The sequence below is a fragment of the Nyctibius grandis genome, chromosome 6 (genome assembly GCF_013368605.1).
Source record: "Nyctibius grandis isolate bNycGra1 chromosome 6, bNycGra1.pri, whole genome shotgun sequence".
Lineage (NCBI taxonomy): Eukaryota > Metazoa > Chordata > Aves > Nyctibiiformes > Nyctibiidae > Nyctibius > Nyctibius grandis.
In genome coordinates, this window is record NC_090663.1 from 10,762,838 (window position 1) to 10,788,095 (window position 25,258).

Genomic DNA, 25,258 nt, shown 5'->3' on the forward strand with positions numbered 1-25,258 from the left:
ACACTTTGTAAACTCTTCACTCCCTGTGGTTTAGGGAGAGTATCTCGCTACCTGGCATTCCCATCTACCCACAAAGACATTAATGATTAACAATGATAACAGCTCTGCTTACTTAGAAAACTAAAATACCCTAAAGTCAAGTAAATCGCAGTCCCTTGCGAAAGCTCATTGCTGATTCACCCTCCCACTTCAGCCCAGCCCTGGAAGTTTCCCTCTGACAGACAAAACCTTCATGAGAAGAGAGCAAAGATGAAAGTCTGTGCTCCTTTCACTGTTGTCTTGGCTCTGACTCTGAGCAGTGACTGTACAAGGATGGTAAGTCTGATTCTTCTGTTTTGGAGTTGTGGATCACCTACGTGCTGTCTGGCAGGACAAAGTTGCCTTGGGGTTGGATGAGTGAAGCTGCTGACCAGACTGAAAGGAAGAGTGCTTCAGATGAAAAACAAAAGGGATTTGCTAGATGAAGGCTCACAGCAATGCTGACTAAGTGGGGGGCCTTTAGGATAGCTGGTCCCATACGTATCTGCATTTAAAGAAATTGCTTACATCCATGCCCTGCTAGGGAGGAAGAATGGCAGGGGAGGAAGGACCACAAAAATTGAAATACTTTGAAGATGCATCTTAGAAATATGGTGACACAAGCACAGTAGCAGTAGCATGGAAGGAGAGCGCTACCCCACCAGACTTTACTGCTACCTGGTAACTGAACATGCCAGCTTATGTAACCGTATCCCTCTATTACTGTTTTCATGCCACGTCCTTCAGTGTTTTCAATCTGTGCTTTGTGTCTTTTTTTGGGTATGCAGCAAGGCAGGTGCAGCACTGTTGAGCATGCCTGTGCCAGCTTGACTTTGCTAGTTAGCTTAAAGCTCACCACAGTCTGGCATCCACCACGGACTAGCCTGGACTCCCAGTTATGAGGCTTTATGATTAGCCTTATTTCACTAGCTAGGTTAACACTAGCTCAGATATACTTAAATGATGCTATAATCCTAACTATCCCAGTGAGGTACAGAAGTAATTCCTGAAGCATTCCAGGTGCGAGCAAAGAGGAATATTCACAGTGCCTGGGAAAAGATCAGCCCTGGCTGAAGCTGTTGGAGACTGGCAGTCAGAGTAGGGTGCAAAAGCTGTTTCTTAGAACTGTTCAAGCCTTCCCTATATATCTTAGCAACAGCTTTGTCACTTGCTTGTTATGTCCCCTATCCAGTTCTATATTCATGATGTGCTGCTTCCCTGATGGCTTTTGTGATGTTTTTATTTTGCTAAGGTTCAGCTTTCAGCACCTTTGGTGGCAGCAGCACTTTATGTGTATTACCGTTTTTTATTATTTCCTGTGGCTTAACATCAGCTCAGCCTAGTGCTCTCTGCTTGCTGATCGGCAAACCCAAATAAAGTAGAGGCTACTTTTTTAATAAATGCCCTGGGGGATACAGCTAAATGGCAGGAAAAGTCAAATGCTGGGATATTATTTGTAGCTGTGAACTGGCCCCAGAATGCATATATACTTCCTGTGGAGAGAAATAGGAGATGTGTCCCTCGGCAATAGAAAGATACAATGGAGCAGAGCTTTGGCCTTTTTTGTGCTGTGCTGGGTTTTCCTCGTTTAACAGGGACCTTTCATGAGCCAGTGTTTATCTACCCTGTTTCACCAGACCGTGCCCCAGCAAAAAATCACGCACAAATAATGAGATCTTTGCAGAAGCACTGGGAGAAACATGATTTCAGGCCATCCTGGAAAGCACATTTGTCTCTATAGGATGGTTCCCGGAGTGAATTCGTGTATCCAATCCACATTCTTTTTTTCTCTTTGTAGCACAACAAATCTGGGGCAGGAAGAGGCTCAAAACATGAGTTCACTCGCCCACAAGGTACAAAGTCAAATCCAATAGGTTTCATGACAGTAAGAACGATCTGCCTGTCTGTATCCATGCTGTGCAAGTCAGTAGTAAGCCTGTCTTTGTTTCAACATGAATGAAGATTATGAAATGGTTATGCCAATATTAATTTCTATGTAGAGAGGAATTTGGGATTAGCTCAGGAATCTCAGGTAATTTTCCTTCAGGTACAGATTAATAGGAAGGTGCTGATGGGATTTTAGTTTGTCTGAGCTTGTGTGGCTTATATTCACTCATAACATGGTGCAGCTGTAGGTGTGCAACTCCCCTTATTTTAGTCAGATCTGTGTCTGCCCTGTGACTTTAAAGTACATAAGCTCTTCATATGTATAGGTTCAATTTCTGCCACAGCCCTTGATCTCTCTGTGGGAGAAAGGTTTGAGCCCCATGCAATTTGCTGGGTTGCATTTGTTTTGATGGCACCTAAACAATCAGACATTCTGGCTGTGAGTGGGCATTGCAGGCTTCCATTTGTAAAGCTTTTGTTGTCCAGTGCTTTTGCTGTTATTGATTACATGAATTGGGCCATTAGTGGTGCCTTTATAGCTTAGAACAGTCTTTTATGTCCTTTGGGATGCAATATGTCTTCTGAATGGGAATGTATTTCACAATTCTCCTAACCACTTATAACGGGAGGTACCAGACAGGGAAGGTAAATATCTGAACACTTGCTTAATTAGTTCAGACAATGAAAGCCAAGATTGAAAAAGGGATAGAGAGGAGCTGGCAGTAGCTATTCTGCATTGACAGATAAGGGGACAGTTAGGGCAGATAGAGTGACCATAATTCCAACCAGTTAGGAAGGGTTTGGACCACGGGGAGGGGTTATTTTTTCCATAATGCTAATAACTGGCCTCAGGAGCTCTTTGAGATGATGAGTTTGGGCTTGTGAGGGTTAATAGATATTGCAAGGGTATACAGGAGCTCCAGTCGTGACTGAAGGGGCAATCTCAGGACAAGGAGCAGTCATACATCTTCACCGAGAAATGAAAGTGTGCTGTGCTGCCACCTCAGTTGTACACCCCATTTCTCTCCTACAGCAATGGTTGGCTTCCCAATCATGCTCCCGGCTCTCAAAACTGATTGCTTTTGGTTTAACAGTTAAATAAGCTCTGATAGTTTTTCATTGTCTTTTTTATCTTCAGTCTCTCTCATTTTCAAGATTCGTCTTGAAGGATTTTTTTCTGCTAGTGTCCCACTAGCCTTCCTTAGATTCCCACCAGCCTTCCCTAGATTCCCATCACTGATGTGGTGAATGTAAAACTTGCCCTTTTTAGACACTAGTCCCATCAATTCCTCCTTGCTTGTAAGGAATCTGCTTATCCCAAAGGAAAGGTGGTATGATCAAAATTATCTGTCTTCCCCCAACCTTTAAAATCTTCTTTCCCCTGACTGTTTCTATTTCAGTTTGTACCGTCTGGTGCCTTAATTGTTTTAAAGAGATGTTACAATGTGATATGGAGCCTGAAAGGATACTACTTCAGAAATCAATTTAATATGCTATTGCAATACTACATAATTAGAAATTATAATTGCGATTAATGAATATAATTGGCATTTGCTGTACCAGAAATTGCAATATATTTTGAGCTGAAATGATCTGACATATGTATTCTACCACAGAGACCATTAATCTTTATTGATTCGGTCATTACGTAGGATTTTAAGCCTCTTACGCACTAGAAGTTGCAGAAACACAGAGTCCAAAGCACAGCTGAAAAACTTGAAGATATCTGTCTTCATAATTTCATATAATAACATATAATACATATATATACCTGTGGGTTGGATTTCAGCTGCATGATGAGTTTTTTATTCTTGTATTTCAGTGTTTACGGAGGATGGAAATTTATGCAAATTTCCTTTCCGGTATGGCGGAAGGTTTTATCACTCGTGTTTATCAAATATATTTTCCCTAAAGAAATGGTAAGTTAACATTGCTCATAAATGAAGACAGTATTCACATGAAAATGTCATCCTTTTAGTACTTTAATCTTGTTTTTAGAATAATTAACCTGAGCTTGATGTCATGCTCAAAGATAGCCATGCAGTTCTCCTCCTTATAGTCATGACCCTCAGGTCAAGACTCGTGCTCAGAGGGGAGGGAGCCCAGGCACGGGGTCTCCAGGGCCACGGAAAGCTCGAGAACTATGGAAATGTTTCCTCCTTGGCCTTCATATTGGAATTGCAAGTTATATGTGTGGCAAGAGCTTTTACAGAAAGGGCAGGACCAATGAAACAACCTGACAGAAACACTACGCTGAGTGAGAGAGATACAGACGCCTGTAAGAGATGACACTTGGTAAAGGAATTGTTTGATTTGTGTGGGCCACACTTGTACTGCACCAGAGATGATCTGATTTTTGAAAAGTTGTTTTTTTTCCCCCCATACCTCTAATTTCTTTCCAGATGGGCATGTGGCCCCTTTTGGACAGTGCAGTACTAAGAGGTGAGGTATTACTCCTGCTTGTTGGGTAATGATTTATTCTATTAGTGTGTTTAAGGCCAGGTCTCATTATTTTGGGCGAAAGTTACTCTTTTATATATGTGGAAGTTGTTAAAAGTATTCATTGTTCATTTTGGGGTAGGGGTGGTCAGGTGGAAACCCTACTGCAGCAAGCACCAAATAAACAAGAGTAACTTTGCAGACAAACCTATCTAGTGGGTGTATATTAACAGAAATCAAAGGCAACAAATCAGGGAATATATGGGTACCAGTGGTGTGAAAATATATGCACAGAAGAGCTATGTGAAAGGCACATGCTTGCATGTTTTCAAAGTGGAGATAATATTTTGTAGAGTTTATTTTACTCACCCATGCAGGACAAAACTAATTTTTTATACTGGACTAGTTTTTTCATGATTTGTGTGATCTTTCTGATGGCACATCTTTTTTAGGTGTAATTGCTGGTGTAATGTAAACAAGACAACACATACCTTCTTACACTAATAGACACAGAGCTTCAGGTTAGGAGACCACTTCTGAATTTCCCCAGCATCCATAGACACAATCCAGATAAGAAAAGCCTCAAGGAAACAAGAATTTGAGAATATCTAACTAAAGGAAGGGAACTAGAATAATTTCCCTGTTTGAACCCTGTCTTTGATGAACTGTAGCCACAAAGAGTTTAACCTTTGGACCCACTTAATTTCCTGCAATTCTTAAGATGGATCTTGTTAATACGTGACACTGTGTATTTGATTTTAGTCAGTTAGGCCACAGAAATGGAAAAAATGGAAAAACTGTGAATGGATGGGATCCAAGGTTAAAAGCACACTTTAGAGCTGACCTTGGACAACTTGCTCTTATGTTTCTGATTTTTAAAAAGCCATTTACAAGTGGGGAGACGAGGAGGAAGACAGCTGGAGCTGTTAGGTTTTGACAGGCCGTTTCACCCCATGGCTGACCTTCTGGCCAGTGTTTACACTTCTTTCATAAGCTGAAAGCAACCTGACATGTGACTTCAGGCACAGAGATGCTGGGAAAAGAGCCCTGAATAGTAGTTGGAAAACCCACTCTGTGCATTTTTGTGTGACTTGGCAGTAGCCCATGCTGGACTGATGCTGAATAACCGATCCCAGGGGACCTGGCAGGCAGCAGGTGAGGGCAAGCCTTGTGTCCTTCCTGCTCCTGCCTTCCTGTGAGTTGCTAGTCAGGACTGAGATGATGGGAGGCTGGATACAACCTGCCTCTTTGGGGGCAAATGCAAGGAGACCAGACCAGGAGGCTGCTGGATTATGCACTTAATGCATCCATGTCCTTAGTCCTCAAGTCCTTTAAGGCAGGATGACAAGCAGGACGCTATTGTGTGAACCAAAGCCTGCTTCCATTGGCTTTAATTTTATTATACGTTTTCTCATACTACATATGACAGAGATATTGTGTGCTACCCCATCATATTAAGTTCAATAAAAAGATAGTCCTTCTGCAGAAAGCATTTAAGAGCAGTGTCTATCTTAATACAAAGCTGGATATCTCATTTATGAAAGCTACTGTGTTGAATCAAAGGGCTAAATGTGGAAGGCAATCAGACGTGACCTTGTCCATCTGTAACATTAAATGTTTCAACATAAATCAGAGTCCTGACTGGGGAAACCTCTCCCTACTTACTCTGAGAGCAACAAACAAGTTGTATCTTTATAAATATTTATCAGAAACACAGGAAAGAAGACAAAATAATTGCGGTATTCAAATAAAAAACTTCCTTTAACAGCATCCGTACTGCATTTCCCTTTAATTATAATCTGTTTTCACAGATAAATTCCAATTTAAGGCCTCTTACCAGGTACTAAAGATGTGATGTAAATTTGCCTTTTGTGTTGAAGAGAAAAAATTAGCTGGAACTAAAATTAGCTAAAGTTCATTGGTACCTCTAGAAAGAAAAAACAGTGTAGAGACAGACAAAATGGGGGGGTGCAATGAATACCTGTGAGAGCAAATGGGGAGGGTGGTCTGAATTGCAGCCAAGCTGTGGCTACAGGAGAGCTGCCAGTGCCCTGTCCCTGTGTCCCGTGATGGGACGGGTTCCCTCAACATCCTGTTCAAGGGGAACGGCAGGAGCAGACTTTGGCTCAGATTTTGGCTGTGACTTGGAAGACGTTGACTTATGCCCTGGAGAAGCTTTATGGCGTGCTCGAGTGCCGGGTGTGCATATCCCCATTGTGCCAGGTTGCAAGGGTGGGCTTAGGTCTGTATGGGAAGGGCATGATCTTACCATCTTCTCTGGAAACAGGAAGATTTGATACTTTGGCCACAGACAGAAAACAGTGCAGAGAATGGCTTTTTGGTCATCTAGATTACAAGCTGGAGAGTTTATGCCAGTCCTGAAAAGGAAAAGGACTTGTGGGGTGAGCCAGGAGACACCAAGCATCAGGATCTGGATTTTGCTGGTGCTGGTGGTGGTTGCTCTGCTCTTGTCAGACGAAGTCTGGCCGTCTCTCATGGTCAGGGCAACATCTAAAAAGGCCTGAGGGAATCTCCAGGCCTCGAACATGGTGACAGCACCAGGTGTGATGGCAGAGCTCTTTTATTCCACCAGTCTGTCTCTGCCCGAGGCTTTGCTTGCTCTCCAAAATATCCTATTATTAAGGCTCCCAATGCTACTGATGAGTAAAACAGCTCTCTTTCCATTTATCCTGCCTACCAGTGAGGCCTCATGTGTGATGATACACCATTTTGTCCGTCCATTTCCATGTCATTTACCATGCACGGGTTGAAAATGTTGTTTAAATCAATCCCTAGCAGTGGACTTTCCTGGTGTAATTAATTCGGTATCCGTGTCTTTAAGTTTTCACTTTTTTATTAACAATTTTATGTGACAGGCTGATGTCAAGACATTTGTTATCTTATAAATTTAGAGAGTGGGCCCATTTACAAGTAGCACAAAGAAATAATGAGCCCATTTTGTTGGTGTGCATGCTGGAGGTAACATCCCGTGAGACCAAAATGTCATCACGTTTTGGTAAGCCTCCCAGCAAAGAAGAGATTTTAAAAAGAAAAGGACAGAGACTAGTGAAGTAGCTTTGAGGATGCTCTGATCTTCTCCCAAACAGTGAGAGATACGTGGTGGGAAACATGAAAGGATTATGTGAATGTGCAAGAAGCCTGGCACTGAGGAGGCAGCCTGGCATCACAGGGGAGGACCAACCTCTTCGTAGTCATTATGAGGCGATAGAGAAGGAGGGGACTGGTTGTGAAGAGCATTGTGTGGGAGGACCAATGGGTTGTGGAAAGCTGGTGCAAGAAGCCTCTTGTCAGGGTCTCTGATGACAAAAAAATATTTAAGAGGGGAAAAATTAATTTATCCATTCGCTTAGAACTTGGCCGCTAGTGGACAGACTCCAGAGAGTATTAATTTGCATATAAATTGTTTTTTCCCCCCTAATGATCAGCATTTGCTTGAATTCTTTAGATGTATATGGGGCCTTTTCCCTCTGCCTCTCCCATGCTGCTCAGTGTAACATTGCTCTGCTAAATCAATAATTAAGTCAGTCAGAAAAGTTTGGATCCTTCTTCCCTGTCATGGCTGGCACAGATGAAGTGTTCAGTCAGAGATGGTTTTGCTGACAATGACACAAGCAGTGCACCACCGAAAACCACTTTTAACTTACTCCTCGCCTTAATCCTCATGAGTAATAGACCATCCTTTAAAAACTCACTATCCACTTCCCACCAAAGGAGCACAGAGAAATTTCCATTAACTCCCAGCAGAGCCACACAGGCCTTAAGACCTGTGAGAAAACAGCCTTTTTAAGTTAAGTCAAGTTAATCTGCACTAGACTAGCAAGCACCTTTTTGTGCATCTTATGTAACTGAGGTCATCAAACGTAATATGTGTGGCCTATTCAGATGCTCCATAGGAATGAAAGCGTTTTAAATACCACATAGCATCTAATTAAGAAGCAAAGTAGGGCAGTCAAAATTGTAGACATGCTGTACAATAAAATTTCAATCTAGCTTGTGACGTCCTAGGGTGAAAAAATATTTGGTAACACAGCTGTTCAAGGTATGATTAAAAAAAACCACATAATAAAAATAGATTATCAGGCATGGTAAATAAAGCAAAATCCTATTTATTTCAATGCCATATAGCCACTCATTTTCCTCTGTAGTGGCAGCTGACATTTATTATGCTGCATTAGAAGTGGTTAGGGAGGATGTTTTGGTGGACAGCACATTGGGACACAATACGGACCTCCAAGGTTCAGCCTTGGTTCCGTCACACAGTCCCCATGTGACCTTGGGGAAGCCTACAAGTCTACCTCTGCAAATGGAGAATAACAGCTTAATGTTCCTTGGAGTGCTATGAGCCTTGGAGATAACAGAGTGATGAGGGCAAGGAAGGTGTGTGGATAAAAGAGTTGTCAAAGTTTGTCTTGGTAGGATTCCCATGGGCAGCACGTTGTGCAGGATTCAGCCTGCTGCTCTGCAAAAAAGAGAGGTTTTATCCGTGCATTTGGAAATCACCCTTGTGTCAGTTATTTCCTCATTTCATCTGACAAGTGAAAAAATAGAAATACTTTAAAGGAACCAAGTGCAAAATACGTTTACCGCTGAAAGCCAAGAAAAAGTCCCTCTGTGGACACTCTCCTGCTTCCAGATTATTAAAATAACTGGCAGGCATAAAAAATGGGTTGGGTCCTGTTTTGCTTGTTTTGTGATGAATAAAGGAGACATCATTTATTTGCTTTGGTTTTGGTTTTTATTTCTGTCTTTTGTTTTCTAATCTTAGAAACAGAAAGAATGTTGGGTTTTTCTGGAGGATTCATTGGAGATCTCAGATCCTGCTTCCACATCTCATTCTTAACCGGTATTTTGTTTGAGAGAAATGGGTCAGAGCATCTCTAACAAAAAAAAAAAAGCATATTTTTCCTCTGATGTTAAGAGATTTTTGAATGAAACAGATGCTAATTAGGAAAACAAGTATGAATTTCCAGGTTGCCAAAGAATGAAGGCCATATAGTTTCAGTGCAAACATCCAGCTTGTTTAAAGCTGCACTAAACTGCACCTTTAATTCTTTTCAGGTGTTCAACAACACATAACTACGACCGGGACAGGAGATGGGGACACTGCACTTCATTGCCCAAACACCACGCAGGTAAGGTGAGCCATTGCTGAGTTGCTCCAGATACCTGGCTCCTAGTTTGCCACCTGCAGTAAGGAGGAACGGTGCCTTCGGTGCTACTTTTATTTGGTGTACACAGAACAAGCCTTCACACTAGCTGTTTCCGGGATCTCTCTGTGACTCTGCATAACCATAACATTGGACTGTGAATATTACAGAGTCTTTAATTCACTCTCTGTTGACTAACTTGAAGTAATGGAGAGAAATTATGGTAACGCCAACATGGAAATCTGAACTCCTGCTGGAGCTGAGCACAGAGGTGATTGTCTTCTCCTTCCTGACAACTTGGATATGCCTTTTAGTTTTCCCCTCATTTAATCAGCTACGTTTTCTGTCTCTTTGACCAGTTAATTTTTTAGAAGGTACAGAAACATTCCACATCCTGTACAAAACACAGCCATCTCTTCCAGCTGTCCTTCCTCAAGACCTCAGGGTAGAGAGCAGACCTTCAAAAACAGACTTCCCTGGGCTTTGTGACTCACCAGGGAAGACAAAAGGACAGATGCATTCATTGTAGGAGTACTGAGGGACAACGAAATGGTTACTTAGCTGAGCAGTGCTACATCTTCATGTGGTCCCCACACTCCAGTGCTACAATTACCTCATTGCGAAAGTCTGACTAAAACGGGAAGCCAAGGTCTGCGGCAAACTCTCCTTTCTATATGTCACTTTAATTTACACACTGGGTGAAAGCATCGTGTCCCAGGCAGTTCGGTGGGGAACACGCACCCCTGTCCTCAGCAGTACCTCGATGGCTGGCCCTTGCTTGTTTCTCTGACTCCCCAACTTGATGTTTCATGAACCGGATGCTGGGGAATCTCATTTTATAAGGAACATATACACCTAATTCTCAATTTACAGTGACAGACCAGCACTGAAAAATCAGGTGTTGCACTGATCAGACTTGATGCCCCTGAGGTTTTTTTTGGATCTGTGTCTAAATGCTTGACCATGTTCCTCTTTTCTCCTTTGCACTGCTTTCAAATGTGACCTGTCTTTTTTAATCTGCGGGATATGACCAGATGCCCTTAGATGTTCGCTTCCCACTTTCCAACAAAGGGCATTTTCCACCATGCCCTTGCAGGGAGTTCTCTGTCATGTCAGGAGACTCATTGCCAAGCTGATTACAATCTCCCAGAGCACTTGAAAAGCCAATGTTAGCTGAATCATGCTGAGAGTCTAGAATTAAGCAGTGCACAACATCATCATTTTAAACTTAACACCTTTAAATTATTTTCCAGCCTGGCTTTGAAACAGATTAGGAGTAGATCAGAGAGCAATGACCTAACCCCAAAACAAGCAGCAATGCATGTGCCTTTGTAATGCAACTATGTCAGACATGAATGTAGTCAGGTTATGGAAGCTGAACTTACTTATTCATGAGTGCCCTCCCAGAGCTTAAAATGTTGGAAGCAGTAATTCGTGACTGCTTTAATCCTCCATTGAAACACTGACTGGTGGTGGCTGGCTGACTCCAGGAGGCTTTTGCAGTAGCCAAAGAAGGAGCTCTCCAAGCCCAGCATTGCATTTCTGGGGCTGCCTTGTGTCACCTCTGTCCCTCCCGCAGCTCATCGCTGTGGCCCTGCCAGCCCCATATGAAGCCATCTTCACAGTGACCTGGCTGCCAGCAAGCTTTTTTGGGCTTTCTAGCTCATTTTTGCCTGTTACCCACCGCAGAATTGGACAGGGTGGTTTGCAACAAGAAAGCCACCCTGTCTGCCTCCCCCTCGCTGAGGGATATTGCTGTCAATATACCCCAGTGCCAGTGAGGGCTTGCCCTGGCTGCTGGTTTGTTTTTTTTTTTCTCCAGAAAAAAAGAGTTATACATGTGAGAGAGGAAAGGAAACAGAAAAAAGGATGGGGTAGCTGGAAGAGATCACTGCTGGCTGTTACAAAGAAAAGACTTTACTTCTGAAAGCTTTAAGAATTTTGTAAAAATAAATTAAAAAGACTTCAGCTGTTCATTTGTTTATAAGCATAAGTCTACTTATTTTTTTAAGCAGCAAGCACTGTGTTTGGACTTGGAAAAGGTTTAACAGATCACCAGCCATAGCTTAAAGAGAAAAGGTTTATGGTGAGGCTGAAAGGAAGGAGCGGCATAATGGCTGAAGGGAATTTTAAGCATACGGGAGGAAAGTTCGCCTGCTGGGGAAGATAGCTAGGAAGAAAGAAGCAGTCCAACTGAATAATGCTGATCTTTAAAATGTGGAAAATACATGATTTTGTTGTGAAAAAAGTCCACTAAAATATTAAATCTTTGAGGGAACTTCAACCACTTTATAGACACTTGAAAAACAAGAAAAAATGAAAATTTGGGAGGAGAGTGTATCCTTTGGCCCTGAGAGACTGGTGAGGAGTGTGTGAACTGGGATGAGGAAGGAGCTGATTGAAAGTGAAGGGTGAAGCACGAACTCTTTCCAGGCCAAGAATATCGTGTGCACATGGGGAGTCGACATGAAACTATTGGAGCTACTTACAAATTAGCATTAAGCAAGCGTTGGAGGCATTGATCCAGACAAATACATCTGCCAACCTCAAGAGAAAGTTTAACCAAAAAGTGTTTAGCTTCAAGATGAAGTAAAGCTCAGGTACGAAGGCTCTGCTGGAGGGAGATGTTAGTACTGCACTGTACAGAGGCAGAGCTTGCCATACCAACACCCAAGGTGCTTGTTCAAACCCCCCTCGAGATCAGTGGGAGCTTTATTGCTGCCTTCAGTTTTCCAGAGGATCCTCCACTCCTGCCCAGGAGATCTCTGTGGAGACTATGTGTAGTATCTGCACGATGCAACCCCTTCATACACATGGGCCAAGTGGGCTGTGAACGTGTAGTTTGTATACATGTTCATATATATGCATGAAAGTGCAATGCCCCTATGTATGGGACTGCCAGTTCCTGGGCAGTCTGTTAGGGTTACTGCTCTGAATGTCTGGGAATCTTAGACAAATGGCCAAAACCCCAGGGAGGCCCAGACTTGGGAGAAAAGTGCCAGACAGTGAGGTTTTTTAAGAGACATTTAGACTGATATGGAAAGGAGAAGTAGAGTGATGTGGGCTGCACAGGCAGGAGGAAGAGGCATCATCCCAGGAGGGCGCTGGGGAAGAGCAGTCCCAGTTCTGGGAAAGGTGGGTGGCAGAAACAGAAAATTTTTGTGGACAGATGTGGTTAGAAAGGCGAGACAAGGCTACTGCTCATTCAGCAGAGCCTCGGAGAGGTGAAGTTGAAGTCAAGGTGTCTGCTAGCAAGCACAGAGTGTTTTTCCTGTGAGGGTGGGGAGATACTGCTGGGTGGCTTTAGATATCGTCTGAGCTTGCAGGGACTTGTCACTCCCCAGTTAATGTCTAGTTAATGGTGGCAGGATTCCCTGCAGGGAACTGTGATGTGTCCACGTACTTATAGAAGTTGTTCCTGGACTCCATGGAAGATGGGGAGGGATGCAGAATACCCTGGGGAAGTCAGGTGAGAGTGGTGTGGGATACAGTGAGAGTCTCTTGCTGGGAAAAAAATGGAGGACTAGAAGTGCTCTTTGCAGGTTTAATGAGGGTACAAAAATTACTTGAGCAGCACGGTACCAGAAGATGGCCTGGAGATTAAGTCATGGTTTGGATGTGACGGGAATAGGAAATACTGGATTTTCCTTTGAGGAAACATTACACCACTAAAAATTTCATAACTATCAAACAGCAGGAACAGCAGGAACATCACTGCCTTTACTTGCTTTCCCTTGATGTTATCCTGGAGTGAAACTACCACTGAATACACCCAGGCCTGCTATCTGATCTCAATTACACCACTCTATTCTGAAGTAAATAGTTTGATCTGTGCAGGGAAGCCTTCACATTTACACTGCTGTAACAAAGCTCAGGATGTGCCTTTCATGCTTCGCTTCAGCCCTGTATGTGTGTGCTTGCGTTTCTTCTATATGTTGCCTACCATGCTTAGGACCACACACTCTAGCTGAAGGAGCACATGGATTGAGTAACTCTATAGTTGCCCTCACAGAGTATGGCTGCATTAAAAAAGAGGATTTGAATGCAGAAAAGCTGTTGGGCCAGCTCTGCAGCAGGTGTAAAACATGATGTTGGTTGACTTCAGGGGAGATAGACCCCTTGACACTGCCTGCAGTCAGGAACAATGGCTGGCCAGCAAGACTCCTATGCCTTTTGCCAAGTAAAGCTTCCATTGCTGGGGTGAGAAAGTTGTCCTGGCACACCCCCTCCTCTCCCACCCTATTTTCCCATGATTCAGAAAATTCCTTTAAAAAGCAGAGATGTATTAGACTGGTCTAGTTTAATCTTGCCTGGCCTGATTTACTTGGATGTGCCCTTGTTTTGCTTCAAATTTTTTTCCTTTGTTCCAGCTGTCCATTTGTTTTAGACAAAATCCAAAAATCCATAGTAAATTTTTCTGTCGAGGGTTGTCCTTTGTGTAATTTGACAATCCAGTCATTGATGATGAACTGCAAAGCAACGCAGGGCAGTGACCTGAGCGGAGGCAGAGCTGCAGCCTTCCCTCCCCAGTGCAAAGGCACAGCTCCATCTTGTGGGCATTGTCCCATCTTCTTCCTCACCACGGTGGCAGCTCTGGCAACTTTATGCGTGTCTGGACCTACCACCTTTGGACAAGTTACTCTGGGGAAGAAAGTTCAGCTCAGTGAACTATATGTTTTTTAAAAGCTGGATAAATATAGGTGCTATGCAGCTGGAAACAAAACCAATGTAAATGGGTTGGATAAACATTGTTTTAGATTAATAGGTGTTATTGAAACCACCGTGCATTGAACCAAAATGGATCACGTAACCAAGCCGACACGTAACACAACAAAGCACAGCTTATCTGGCACCTATTAACAACAACTTCTGATGTGGCCTGCCTAGATCACTGTGCAAACAACCCTTGCCAAAATGGAGGGACCTGTTCTCTCGCTCATGGCCATGGGATGTACCACTGTACCTGTCCCGAGGAATTCACGGGCGAGGACTGTCAGATGAGTAAGTATCTTCTTCCATGAGTATTACAACGTGAAAAAAGAGCAGTAAGTAGAGCTCATTAATGTTTGCTTAATGAAAAGTTAGTGCTGTTGTGATGGGAGAGACCACTGCAACATGAATGTTTGTGTAGGCGCATTTCCAAATGGTTATGACAGACAATCCATTACTGACAGGACAGCTGAAAATAGCTTGATTATATGGTTATAAATCCAAGCATGCTCTGAGCCAGGGAGGTATTAAGCTATGGGAAGCACAAAGAGCCTCTTCCCCTCCCTTTGCTCTTTGTAAGATTTAAATATCACTTACATGGTTGGAAATGACTAATAATATCATCCAGTAGGTAGGGCAGGGAGACATGAAAAAATCAGGTGATGCCTTATCCCTTATGTATATGCACATATGGGTCCACTACAGCTTTTCCTGTGATGTCAGCTTTACACTTGGGCAGCTGCTCCACCTTCAGGGGAGTAATTTCCAAAGGAAGAGAGTCAGGCCAAAAGGCTTTGCTTGGGTTATTTTTCCAGTTTTAAGGTGGTGTCACTCCCAATTTATTGCACATCAAATGAGGAATTAGGCTTTTACACTGAGGGTTTTCAGTTGTGCTTGCTTTTCCCTGCAGCTCTAGAGTTCTCCCCCAATATAAGCAAAGAAGCCTTTTTCAGTCCTGGTGCTCCACTGTCTCTAGCACAGCCCATCAACTGTGGATGATGCAGTAAAGTGGGACAGACACAAGTATATCCTGCTGATTTTTTTGCTTTGTTTTGTTTTTATCTGAATGAACTTTTGGAAGGGCTTAAGTAATGGTGATGCTGTCATGCTCACAGGGCTTTAGGAGAAAGCCACCTTTTCCTCGAGGTCCTTGGAGCTGCTGCTATAGTGGCTTAGTGCCTCCACACTGTGGAGGCTAGCTTGCTTGAGAAGCACCAACTGTCAACAAACATATGTCAGCTCAATAGGAAAAAAGCAATGAGCAGGGAATGATGGAGGCTGTGGTCCCATTCCTCACAAGAAATAACCTCAGAAAGCTTGTGTTGTTTTTTAAACTGTCTTTTAGAGAAATGTTTTGACAACAGTCTCTACGAGTTCTTTGATGTGGGCATGAGCTGGTCAAGAGTCCAACAAGGAGCTGTGGAGCAGTGCATGTGTGTGAACGGCCAGATCGAGTGCGAGAGCATTGGACACAGAAGTAAGGCACTATTTTGTATTACAGCTATTGGCCTCCATGGAGTGGGGATAAAGGAGAGCAAGGATAACAATGCCTGAGTGGTGTTATACACAGTAATGCTGCTCTCACAGTCATGTACCCTCCCCTTCCCTTTCATGTGTAAGCAGTAATGCTGACCCAGGAAATCATTTCAACGTGTCCACCCTTATTTGAGGGAGAAATTATATACGTTAAGCTGAATTTTAGGGACAGAGCTCAGTGCTTTCTTCACCAGGGATGCAATCCCGAACTGCAGCATGTAAGAATATGCAACAGATTATGGAGTAGAAGTGGTAAGATTTCTGACCTTATGAGCTCTCTTCCAAAACTGTAACATGCCTGAGAGGCACACCCTCCTCTACTCTTCCCCTGCACACCTACAGTCACTTCACGTTGCTGTTTCACATCTGGGTTTTCTTCGCAAGCCTATCCCACTCTTGAGTTGCCAACATGTAAACTCTACCTGCCTCCAGGATTCCATTCGCCCTGTGTTGACCCCAGAGCCCCCATGATTTCTGGCCTGACATACCCATTCCTGGCCAGGGTGATGCTTATGTCTTTAAGCCTCCCCCCTGTTTTGGGGCTTCTAGGTGCCTGAAACAGATGGCCAGGTGGCTGCAGGGCATGTGCTTTGGGTTGTCACTTATCTGATGAAGCCAACACAGCGCCTCCCTTTTGGAAGAAGAGATGGTGGGAAGCAAACCATATGCCTTACCTATATACGTGCTCTGGTATGGCTATTCTGTTATTCAATCTGGCTGACATTTACCCTGCCCAGACTCCCAAGTGCCTTACAGTACTGAGCAAAAGAGCCCTTTGTAATAGGAGGTTTTATTCCTACTTTACAGAACTGGAAACTAAAGCATGGAGAGAGTTTGTGGCTTTCTAGGACATTGGGAGGCCATGGGAGAGTTGGGAAATTTGATAGAACTTAATACTTCCCAGTCACAGACCCTAAATATTTCACTGAGCTCCCTGCTAGATACACTATTATAAATTTTAATGAAGCTCAGTGGCAAACTTGGACTTGGGAGAACCCTCTGTACAGAAAGAAATGCTAATGCCACCACCATCACCACTAGTAATAACAATCACCACCCCCATTTTACCTATTGTTCATTGGTAATATTTTTCAACAGCTAGGCTGACATTATCCAATAAAAGTAAAAACAATGGGACAGATCTCACTAGGCAGAAATCAGCAGAGTTTCCTTTTCTTCCATTTATATCAAGGGTAGATCTGAGCTGAGTAAAAAAAGGAAAAACTTCCCCAAAATGTGTATGCATGGAGAAGGTGTACTAAAGTAAGTTAAAGTGGACTGATTCTCTTGAATAGTTTGTACCTTTGATTTGATTTTTGGTTTCTGCTTGTAGGTTGTGTTCATGATCCTTGCATGAATGGTGGAAAATGTAAAATGGTTACCTTCAGTGGGAAAATAGTATGTGATTGCAAAGGAAATTATGCAGGAAAGTATTGCAATATTGGTAAGTATAACAACCTACCGGTGGGCAGAGAATTGGAAGTTTTCATTTGGGTGTGAAGCTGGTGATTTTTGCCTCTGTGTTGTATTCTGCCTTTGCAGACACCTCTCATGATAACTGAAGAGTCACACAGAACAAGTGTTTAATGTATTCCTCCAGTGTAAAACATAACACTCTTCACCATCGAGACCCTGATTCTGAAAAATATTTGTTCATGCCCTTAACTCTATGGAAAATTAAGCACAGAAATTTTAATCCAATTACTCATGCCCATAAAAAGAGCTCATACTTCCATTTTGCAGGACCAGTCACAGAGCTGTACTCCAGTGCAAACGCTTCCCCACAGACCCATGCATCTTATGCTGTCCTCTCACAAAGTAGGGATTTATGCTCTGACAAAATCTAGCAGCTGAATGTATTTGTTAGCACTAGATTATTGTGGGAAGTAGACAAAGATAAAATGCACACCCTTTGATTTACCTTGTACTTTAAATTAATAGCACATATAGCCCAGTACACCTTATCTAAAAATCCTTACTTGCACCAGTGGGTCAGGGCAGAGAAACCTGCATTTTGGTGCCTACGTGTTAGTTCTGTGTTGCTTCCTATTAGATGCTACATAGTTTTTGGTATAATTTTCCTCCAGAAGATTTAACATTTCTCACCGCTGGGGTTAAATCTGTTTGCAAAGCTTACCTGCATGCTAAATCCTCAAGTTGTATCAGTGGCTACTTTTCAAATACAGCAGGTTTTAGGTATAAACTATAATAGACCTTCAGTCATAACAGCCTGTGATACCATCAACTCACTGGCTGTGTCTTTCTGAGTACATAATTCCCAGGGCTCATCAAAATTGAAGACAAGACTCCCAGTAGCTAGTGGGCACCTAGTTGGTTCGAATGGGTGGTGGGGTAAAAAAACATGGTAATGAACACTGGAACTGGTATCTGGTATTCTTTTTCTTATTATTCTGATTGTTAATAAATGGTGTAGCCAACTATTCACGCTGCAAAAAAAAATCCATTTGGGAGATCAGCTGTGCAGCTAGAATAACAAATAGCAGGAGTGAATCGGCAAATTGGATTGAGTATGAACTGGTCCTGAACCTTCACTCACCAGGTACTCCATGAATCATGCAAAATGGGTTGTGACTCTTTTAAGTCCCTCTTAAGGAGCAATATTGTAGCTCTGCTTTTTTGTCCTTTAGCTGAGGACTGTGCACTGCTCATCTTCAAATAAAACTGCTTTTCAGATTCCTATTTCGTTATCAGCTTCCCCTGCCCAAAGCGGCAACGCTGTGCATAAACATCCACCCAGCACGGCCTGGGTTATAAATATGAGGATGACAGTGTTATAGCTGTAATAGTGGTTTCTGTCTGACTAGCTTAGAACAAGAAATAAGCAGGTGCTCTTTGATTACTTGAAAATAATAAAGTAAACATTTGGTTTGCTAAACAAATGGCTTTAGATGCTTACAACCCATCTGCATTCGGCTGCCTAACACCCCCACACAAAACAAAACCGAAGGATTGTGTTTATGTGTCAGGGCCTTGCAAACAAGTTTAAAAATGAAAAAAAACCCATCTTTGCCAGGATTTAGTCATTCTAAATTAATGCAAGTAAATTACTGCTGGGGTCTGTAGACCTGGTAGCATCATCACACAAGGGCAATGGCATTCTGGGGAAAGAACTGGGAGCTTGTGCTCTCAGAGCACATAGAACTGATTTTTAAATATATGCTGGGTTAATTTTTTCTTCAAGCCTTCAATTTGATGCTGTGAGCACAGCTGGCTTTTTTTGTTTGATTTCCTTTTCACTGTCTTGTATAGTTTCCCTTGTCTAATGACTGAATTGTGAGGTTACCCTTTAGTCTAAATAGCTTATGCTTATAACGCTTGGTTCAGAGAAAGTTACCATGTCTCCAAAATGTTCTTTATTCTAAATTATTCATTTACAGAGGCAACCTTAAAACCAAGTTGTGATGCAAAAATGTCTTCTTTTTTTTTTTTCTTAAAAAAAGAAAAAAATCAATTTAATAAGCAGTAAGTACCCCAAAATGTTATTGGGCTGTGATGTGTTTGAGGGCACTGATGGTGTCCTCTGTCCTTGAATTCTACAAAGAGTAACCAATTTTCATATGTTTCTAATGAAAAACCAGCTAATTTATCTTGACATCACGCTCACAAATATTAATAAACCAAGTGCCATCCTGGATCAGATCACAAGTCTAAGTACTATTGTGATTTGAGCATTGGCAAAGTAGAGGATGATTTGCCAAACTATCCAACTATCTATTAGTTGTTTCTTTTTTCAGACTATGGGGTCCCTCTCAGTACTCAAAAATAATCTTTTCACTGTTCTTATTCTCTAGCAAAAAATCATTATATATGTGTGTGTGTGTATATATATATATATATATATTGCCATTATCATAATGGCCATGCAGTTACTGGCAAATTGTAAGCTGACTTAAAAAAAATATGGGAGGTGATAAAAGTAGCGTAGGAGATATCTATAACAAAGGAGATGGATATACAAAAGACAGTTTCTAATATAGATTTCTATTCTTTGTGGTAACACATTATTTTCTAGCCCTTAAAGAAGAAACCTTCAGTACTAAAGAAAGAACTGCCATTTAAAAAAATGTTCTAACACAGTTTATATGCATAAGATTTCAGTGAAGTTTAATTTCAAAGGAAATTAGATACATCACCAACAAAACCCTCCCCAAACAGATGCTCTTTAAAATTATTCAAGGATACATTTTTAATTAAGTTTAATTCATAATAATTGCACTTAAATATGAACCTATTTTCAGAAATAAGTATTTTGTATTAAGAGAGTACCTGCATTCACTTTGGAGACAGAGTTCTTGCTGAGAGCGCTCTGAATCCAGGCTTTAGGTGAAAATTCAGAATTAATTATCCAATCATGAGTAGCAATAGTTGTCTTATTGTACAGAGAAAGTTACAAAAAGGTCCCAGAGCCAGCCACTTTGGCAGTGATAAATGTGAGGAAGAAGAGAAAACTAAGTAGGATGTGAGGGTGATATTTCATCTCTGGCCCAAGTTAGTATAGAGAGTGGAGAGGGAATTGTGAAGATTTTTGGGGAAATGTTTAACTTCAGAAATATTTAACTTCATTGGAGGTGATAACTTATGACAAATGGTTATAAACATGTGATTGTAAAATTACTTTGACTTTTTATGTTTCTTTGAACAGATAGGAGCCATGGTAGAGATGTTGGGTGAATACAGAGGGACACACAGCTAAAGACAGAGGTTGAGCTATTTGGCCAGAGGACAGATAATTCATTATAATAAGCATTTATGCAGATGTTAAATGGAGTTGGAGCACGAAGGAAGGAGACGTAGAATTTTTTTTTTAAGGGATTTGTGCCTTTAGGTTTCTGCGGTTGAAAACCCACCGTTGCATTCACACTATTGGTCTTAGTTGACATGCAAGTGGAAACTAATATATATTTTGCCACATTTCCTGGGTAAAAGCACTTCCTTCTCCTTACCATTGCTTTGGTACAGCTTTTGGGTGTGGGTTGCTAGTAAATTTGGAGGTTTATTCTTGATTTGTTGGAGGGTATGTTATTGGGATATCTTTATTCTGTTTAATTAGCTGCCAAGCCTTTTCCTGAACTACTTAGTCTATATAGGCGGCTTTGTTGTGTTACTGTTGATCAGAGGAACAGCTGGTAGTCATACGTGGATAACTGAGGTGGTCTTTAACACTACTTATTTCAATGGTTTGTCAGCTTTCAAATGGATTTTTAGGGTGTGGAATTACCTTAATCATTGGGTGGTACAATGTTCTTGATGGTGAGCTGGGGTTTATTTCTGGCTCATTTGTTGTGTTAGGACTCAGCAACAGCTCAGGGTCTGCTCTTGTGGAACTATTTGTAAAAAAAAAAAAGGTAGCCATGTAATAAAGTAAATCGGTGGGATGGATGAATTGTGGCAGATTTTGGTGCTTTTCACAATGAAACTAATGAAGAGGTAGAAAGCAGGCACAGGGAAAGCCTGTTTGGGTTTGTGTCATTGTGGTTGTGGGTTACAGTAGATGGTAGGTTTAAGAGTATTGGGAGGACTGCACAGAAGACTATATGTTTTGAGTTTTCTTTGGATTAAGGTTTAGGTAGCAATAATGTTTTTGCTAGTATTTTGGTCATGACAAAGTATGAAGTTGTTGAAGGTATTTTTGAAAACTCTTTATGTTTTCTAGCGTTAGAAACTGTTTCTATGTTTTCCTAGTGAGCGTATGGGTAATGGAATTAGAGGGGTACTATAACTTTAAAGAAAGTATGAGTTGGAATGCTAATTGTGGAAGGTTTATGGTTATATAAGGAGATGTGTTGTTGTATGTCAGAAGTAGGTTGAAGATTTTTAGAAAAGGAAGGTGACAGAATAACTGAATATATAATTACATACAGGAAAAAAACCTCTTGGCCACCTCTTTGGAGGTTAAACTGGGGGAGTTTGAGGTACTAAAGAAGTAAAAAAGACAGCAAACCCACCTCTTTAACAGTTGTTTTACTGAAATAGGCTGTTTGCAGTTTTCTACTAAAAAAGGTAGTTCAGTAAAGGACGTTCAGCTCTGGAGGCTGGAGGGAAAGTTCCAAATCTTTTTCTTCTGAAGATGACAGTGAGAAGAGTGTATAAGTCTTAACTTTTTCATTTATATGTTTACCAATACCAATGTTATTCTATAATCTACCAGAATGCTTTTGGATTAGTGTTTTTTTATTTTCTAGGATCCCAGGGGGAAAAAAAAGAAATAGGGTGAAATACAATGACAAGGTCAGTTGGCTGACAATGATAAGTGAATATTCAACCAGTCAGTCCCCCACTAAGCTTGGATAAGTAGATCTGCTACTAAGAGTTGAAGAGGATTTATAGGTGGGGCTGAGATGCTTCTTGTTGTTTGCATGTATGGAGCACTGGAATTAGTAATAAAACTAGGATGGAAAAGAATGAGGTTAGTATTCCTCCATGGTTGTGGAAGAATGGATGGAATAGCAGATAAAAAAGCATCATTGTGGTTTGATATGGCTTGGAGAGGTAACTACATGGTTTGGAGGGGTAAAGTTTTATGGGTCCCCTGTGAGGTTGCGTGAAGGCAGGGCAAATGTTAATAAGGCAAGGTTAATGAAAAGAAAGCCCAGGGCACTGTTGCAGAAATAGTAAGGGCGGGTTGGATTTTTATCAGATTTTGAAACATTTCAGAATAATTCAGATAATGCTGGAGTTCCATGGAGAAAAACTAGGTCTAGTAGACTATCACCTGCAATGATAAATGATCGGAGGAATTGGAAGTTGAAGGAGTAAGTATGGCATTCTCAACTGAGAACCCACCTCTGATTCATTGCACTAAGACAGTGCCAATACAGTGGATGGTGGACAAGAGACTAGCGATATCTATGGCTTCACAAAATTATAATTACAAGGTGTCATTTATGGAGGTGATGTGTGTGAGCAATAATAGAGATGCTACTCTGATCTCCCAGATTTCTTTACGGAGTTAGGAATTATAATAAAGCTTTTGGCTGATGTAGAGAAAAACGCGAATAAAGAAGGGAGCACCATATGCGTGGACGTTACGGATTAGTCCTTTACATTTGACATCTTGGAAAATGTGGGTGAGAGAGGAGAAAGTTAATGAGCTATACTGTCAGCAGTATAGCATGTAGCAAGGATTAACTCTATAAGGATTGAATGATAAGGCAAATACCAAGGAATAGGCAAAAATTTCTCCAGTAGGAGATAGGAGTAGGTTGGAGATCAACAGAGGACTTAATTTTTACAAAAAACCACTTTTTTTTCAGATGTTGGTGGGCCTAAGGTTTCTGTGGTGCCTCCTGTGTTCCTACAGTGGTGCCTTTTTAGGTGACAAGTCTTTGCTGTAATCCTAGTATAATCTAATATGATTAATATTAGCAGCTGCTAATATGAAGCAGCTGCTTGGTCCTTACTCTGATGATAGGGTTCCTGACTTGGCAGCAGTGTTTGTTAGTTATTGGGGGCTGGTTAACTCAAGGCCATAGAGGTGTATTTAATCCTATTTTTTATTTATTCGAGACATGACAGTGGTATGAGTTAATTAAGTTTTATAGAGGGCACATCTCTTGAAATGTGAAGGGACTGACATCTTTTAATCCGTGCAACCTGTTTTGCTGTATAATTGCCAGTTTAGAAGGTGGTTGAAGGGAAGACGAGGTAGACATGGTACAGCAGCTCACAGGCTTTCAGCTCACCCCTTGGATTACTGCAGAAATCTCCATTGCACTGTTTGGCTCTCCCATTACCTGCTTTCTCCCACCAGCCCATGCTGGGTGCTTCAGGTGCTCCAGAGACACTCCCACCTCATTACTGGCTCTTTACAGAGCAACTGCTCATCCACTGACCATCATTAATTGCTATACAGTCTGTTTCTTTTCCTGGCCAGAGACTTATCTTGGGTCATACTTTTACCACATAATATACCTACAGGTATATTCAAAAGAATGAAAGATTTCACTATGAATTAGGCACTCGGATACTCTTGAAAATCCCGTAAAGTAATCCATGCAACAGGTTGTTTCCCTGTCAAAGTACTATAGCACTTAGATTTGCTTGTTGCTGCTGGAACTTCTTTCCCCTACCTATTGACAACATGTTTCTTAAATATGTTGCTCCTTTTAGCTCTATGTACTTACCTATTTGATTGCATTTATGACTCTGTCAATGCAATTTAAAGAGATCTTTTGTGCTATATAAATCACTTCGCTTTCCCAGTCCTAAATCCATCCTTGTTTTACATGATAAGTTTCTGTCAGATTTAATTCATTACAAATGGATGCCAATTCTTCCACATTTCTGCCTAGTTTTTGGCTCAGACAGATTGTTTATGTGTTTTGTAATCAGGCTGCGGTTTCAGCAGGGATTTATTTCAGTGTTAGGCACTGTCAGTCCAGAGGATTTATTGCTATTCAACAAACTAGAAAGCGACACAATATTTGAAGAAATTATTTGTTATAAATTATCTGACATGCATTATCTGCTGTTGTATTAAATCATAAGCCCAAACTGAAATATTGAAATCTAGATAAATATTATAAATGTATGATTGAATTATATAGAAATATAGCTATATAGATATATAGCGTCCCAGTTGTGGTTTGTGTTCATTAATTTGTAAACTCTGAAAGTTACAGTGGGTTCTATTATTCTCACTTTCACAGACAGGTATTAGTGCATGAAAATGTGAAGCAATTTGCTTCAGAGCAGGAACAGTCCAGTCACAGGGCTGCTGCCATGCAATCCTCTGCCCCTGTGCATTAAACTTCACATTCTCACCGTTAAAGAGTGAAAAAGATGGCAACTGCTTTCTTCAGTGCAGTTGATGCCCACCTGGCCACCTTCCTAGGTATTTACAGAGACTTTCAGAGGCACAGGGAGCCACTGAAAGATAAACCAGATCTTCCTTTGGGAGCAGAGCTAGGTTAATGTGGACATCCTTCAAAGCTCTCTGCCTGGTGTTTGCTTCATTTTGCACAGGAATATTTGCCTTAGTGCTTTCAGAATACCTGGGGGGGGGGGTTCAGTGCTTTATCTGAGGAAGTGAGATGCCTGTAAGAGCAATCTATATGAATACTGGAGACTCTTTTCTGTCACAGCTCAGACTAGTGGTTAGCTGCACTTGCAGTGAGAGAAGCACAGCTCCCTGAAATCAGAGACTTTCACACCTTTCACCTCTGAGGGGATCTCACAGCTGCCCAGGAAAGGAGATCAGGGAACTTCTAGGTGGATCAAGAAAAGACGGTCCCTTCTGCAGGCATCTGACAAGTCTGAGCTCATGTAGGAAGGAAACTTGACTTATACCCTTGTAAAGGGTGCCTTGGAGAGCAACACATCCTGCAGTGCTGAGGCGGTGTAAGCAATACCCTTATGCAGAGTCATAAAATTTCATTGTTCATTGATATTCATCTTCGTTGTTAAGAGATGAAACCGGATCAGGAGGAAATATACATTGATGTGAATGCCCTGTCTTGCAAACCATCTGCTATCTAGTG

At 41.6% G+C, this 25,258-nt stretch overlaps 1 protein-coding gene across 1 annotated transcript in view; it reads left to right on the forward strand.

Moving 5' to 3' along the window:
• Positions 1-246: 246 nt before the first annotated feature.
• Positions 247-25,258, forward strand: part of HGFAC (HGF activator) — a 43,382-nt gene continuing 18,370 nt past the window's right edge. Inside the window, exons 1-7 of the mRNA XM_068404061.1 lie at positions 247-315; positions 1,817-1,871; positions 3,728-3,824; positions 9,424-9,497; positions 14,400-14,513; positions 15,568-15,699; positions 17,092-17,202. Coding sequence (XP_068260162.1) covers positions 250-315; positions 1,817-1,871; positions 3,728-3,824; positions 9,424-9,497; positions 14,400-14,513; positions 15,568-15,699; positions 17,092-17,202 — 649 coding nt within the window. The 5' untranslated portion in view covers positions 247-249. The remainder of the gene's footprint in view (positions 316-1,816; positions 1,872-3,727; positions 3,825-9,423; positions 9,498-14,399; positions 14,514-15,567; positions 15,700-17,091; positions 17,203-25,258) is intronic.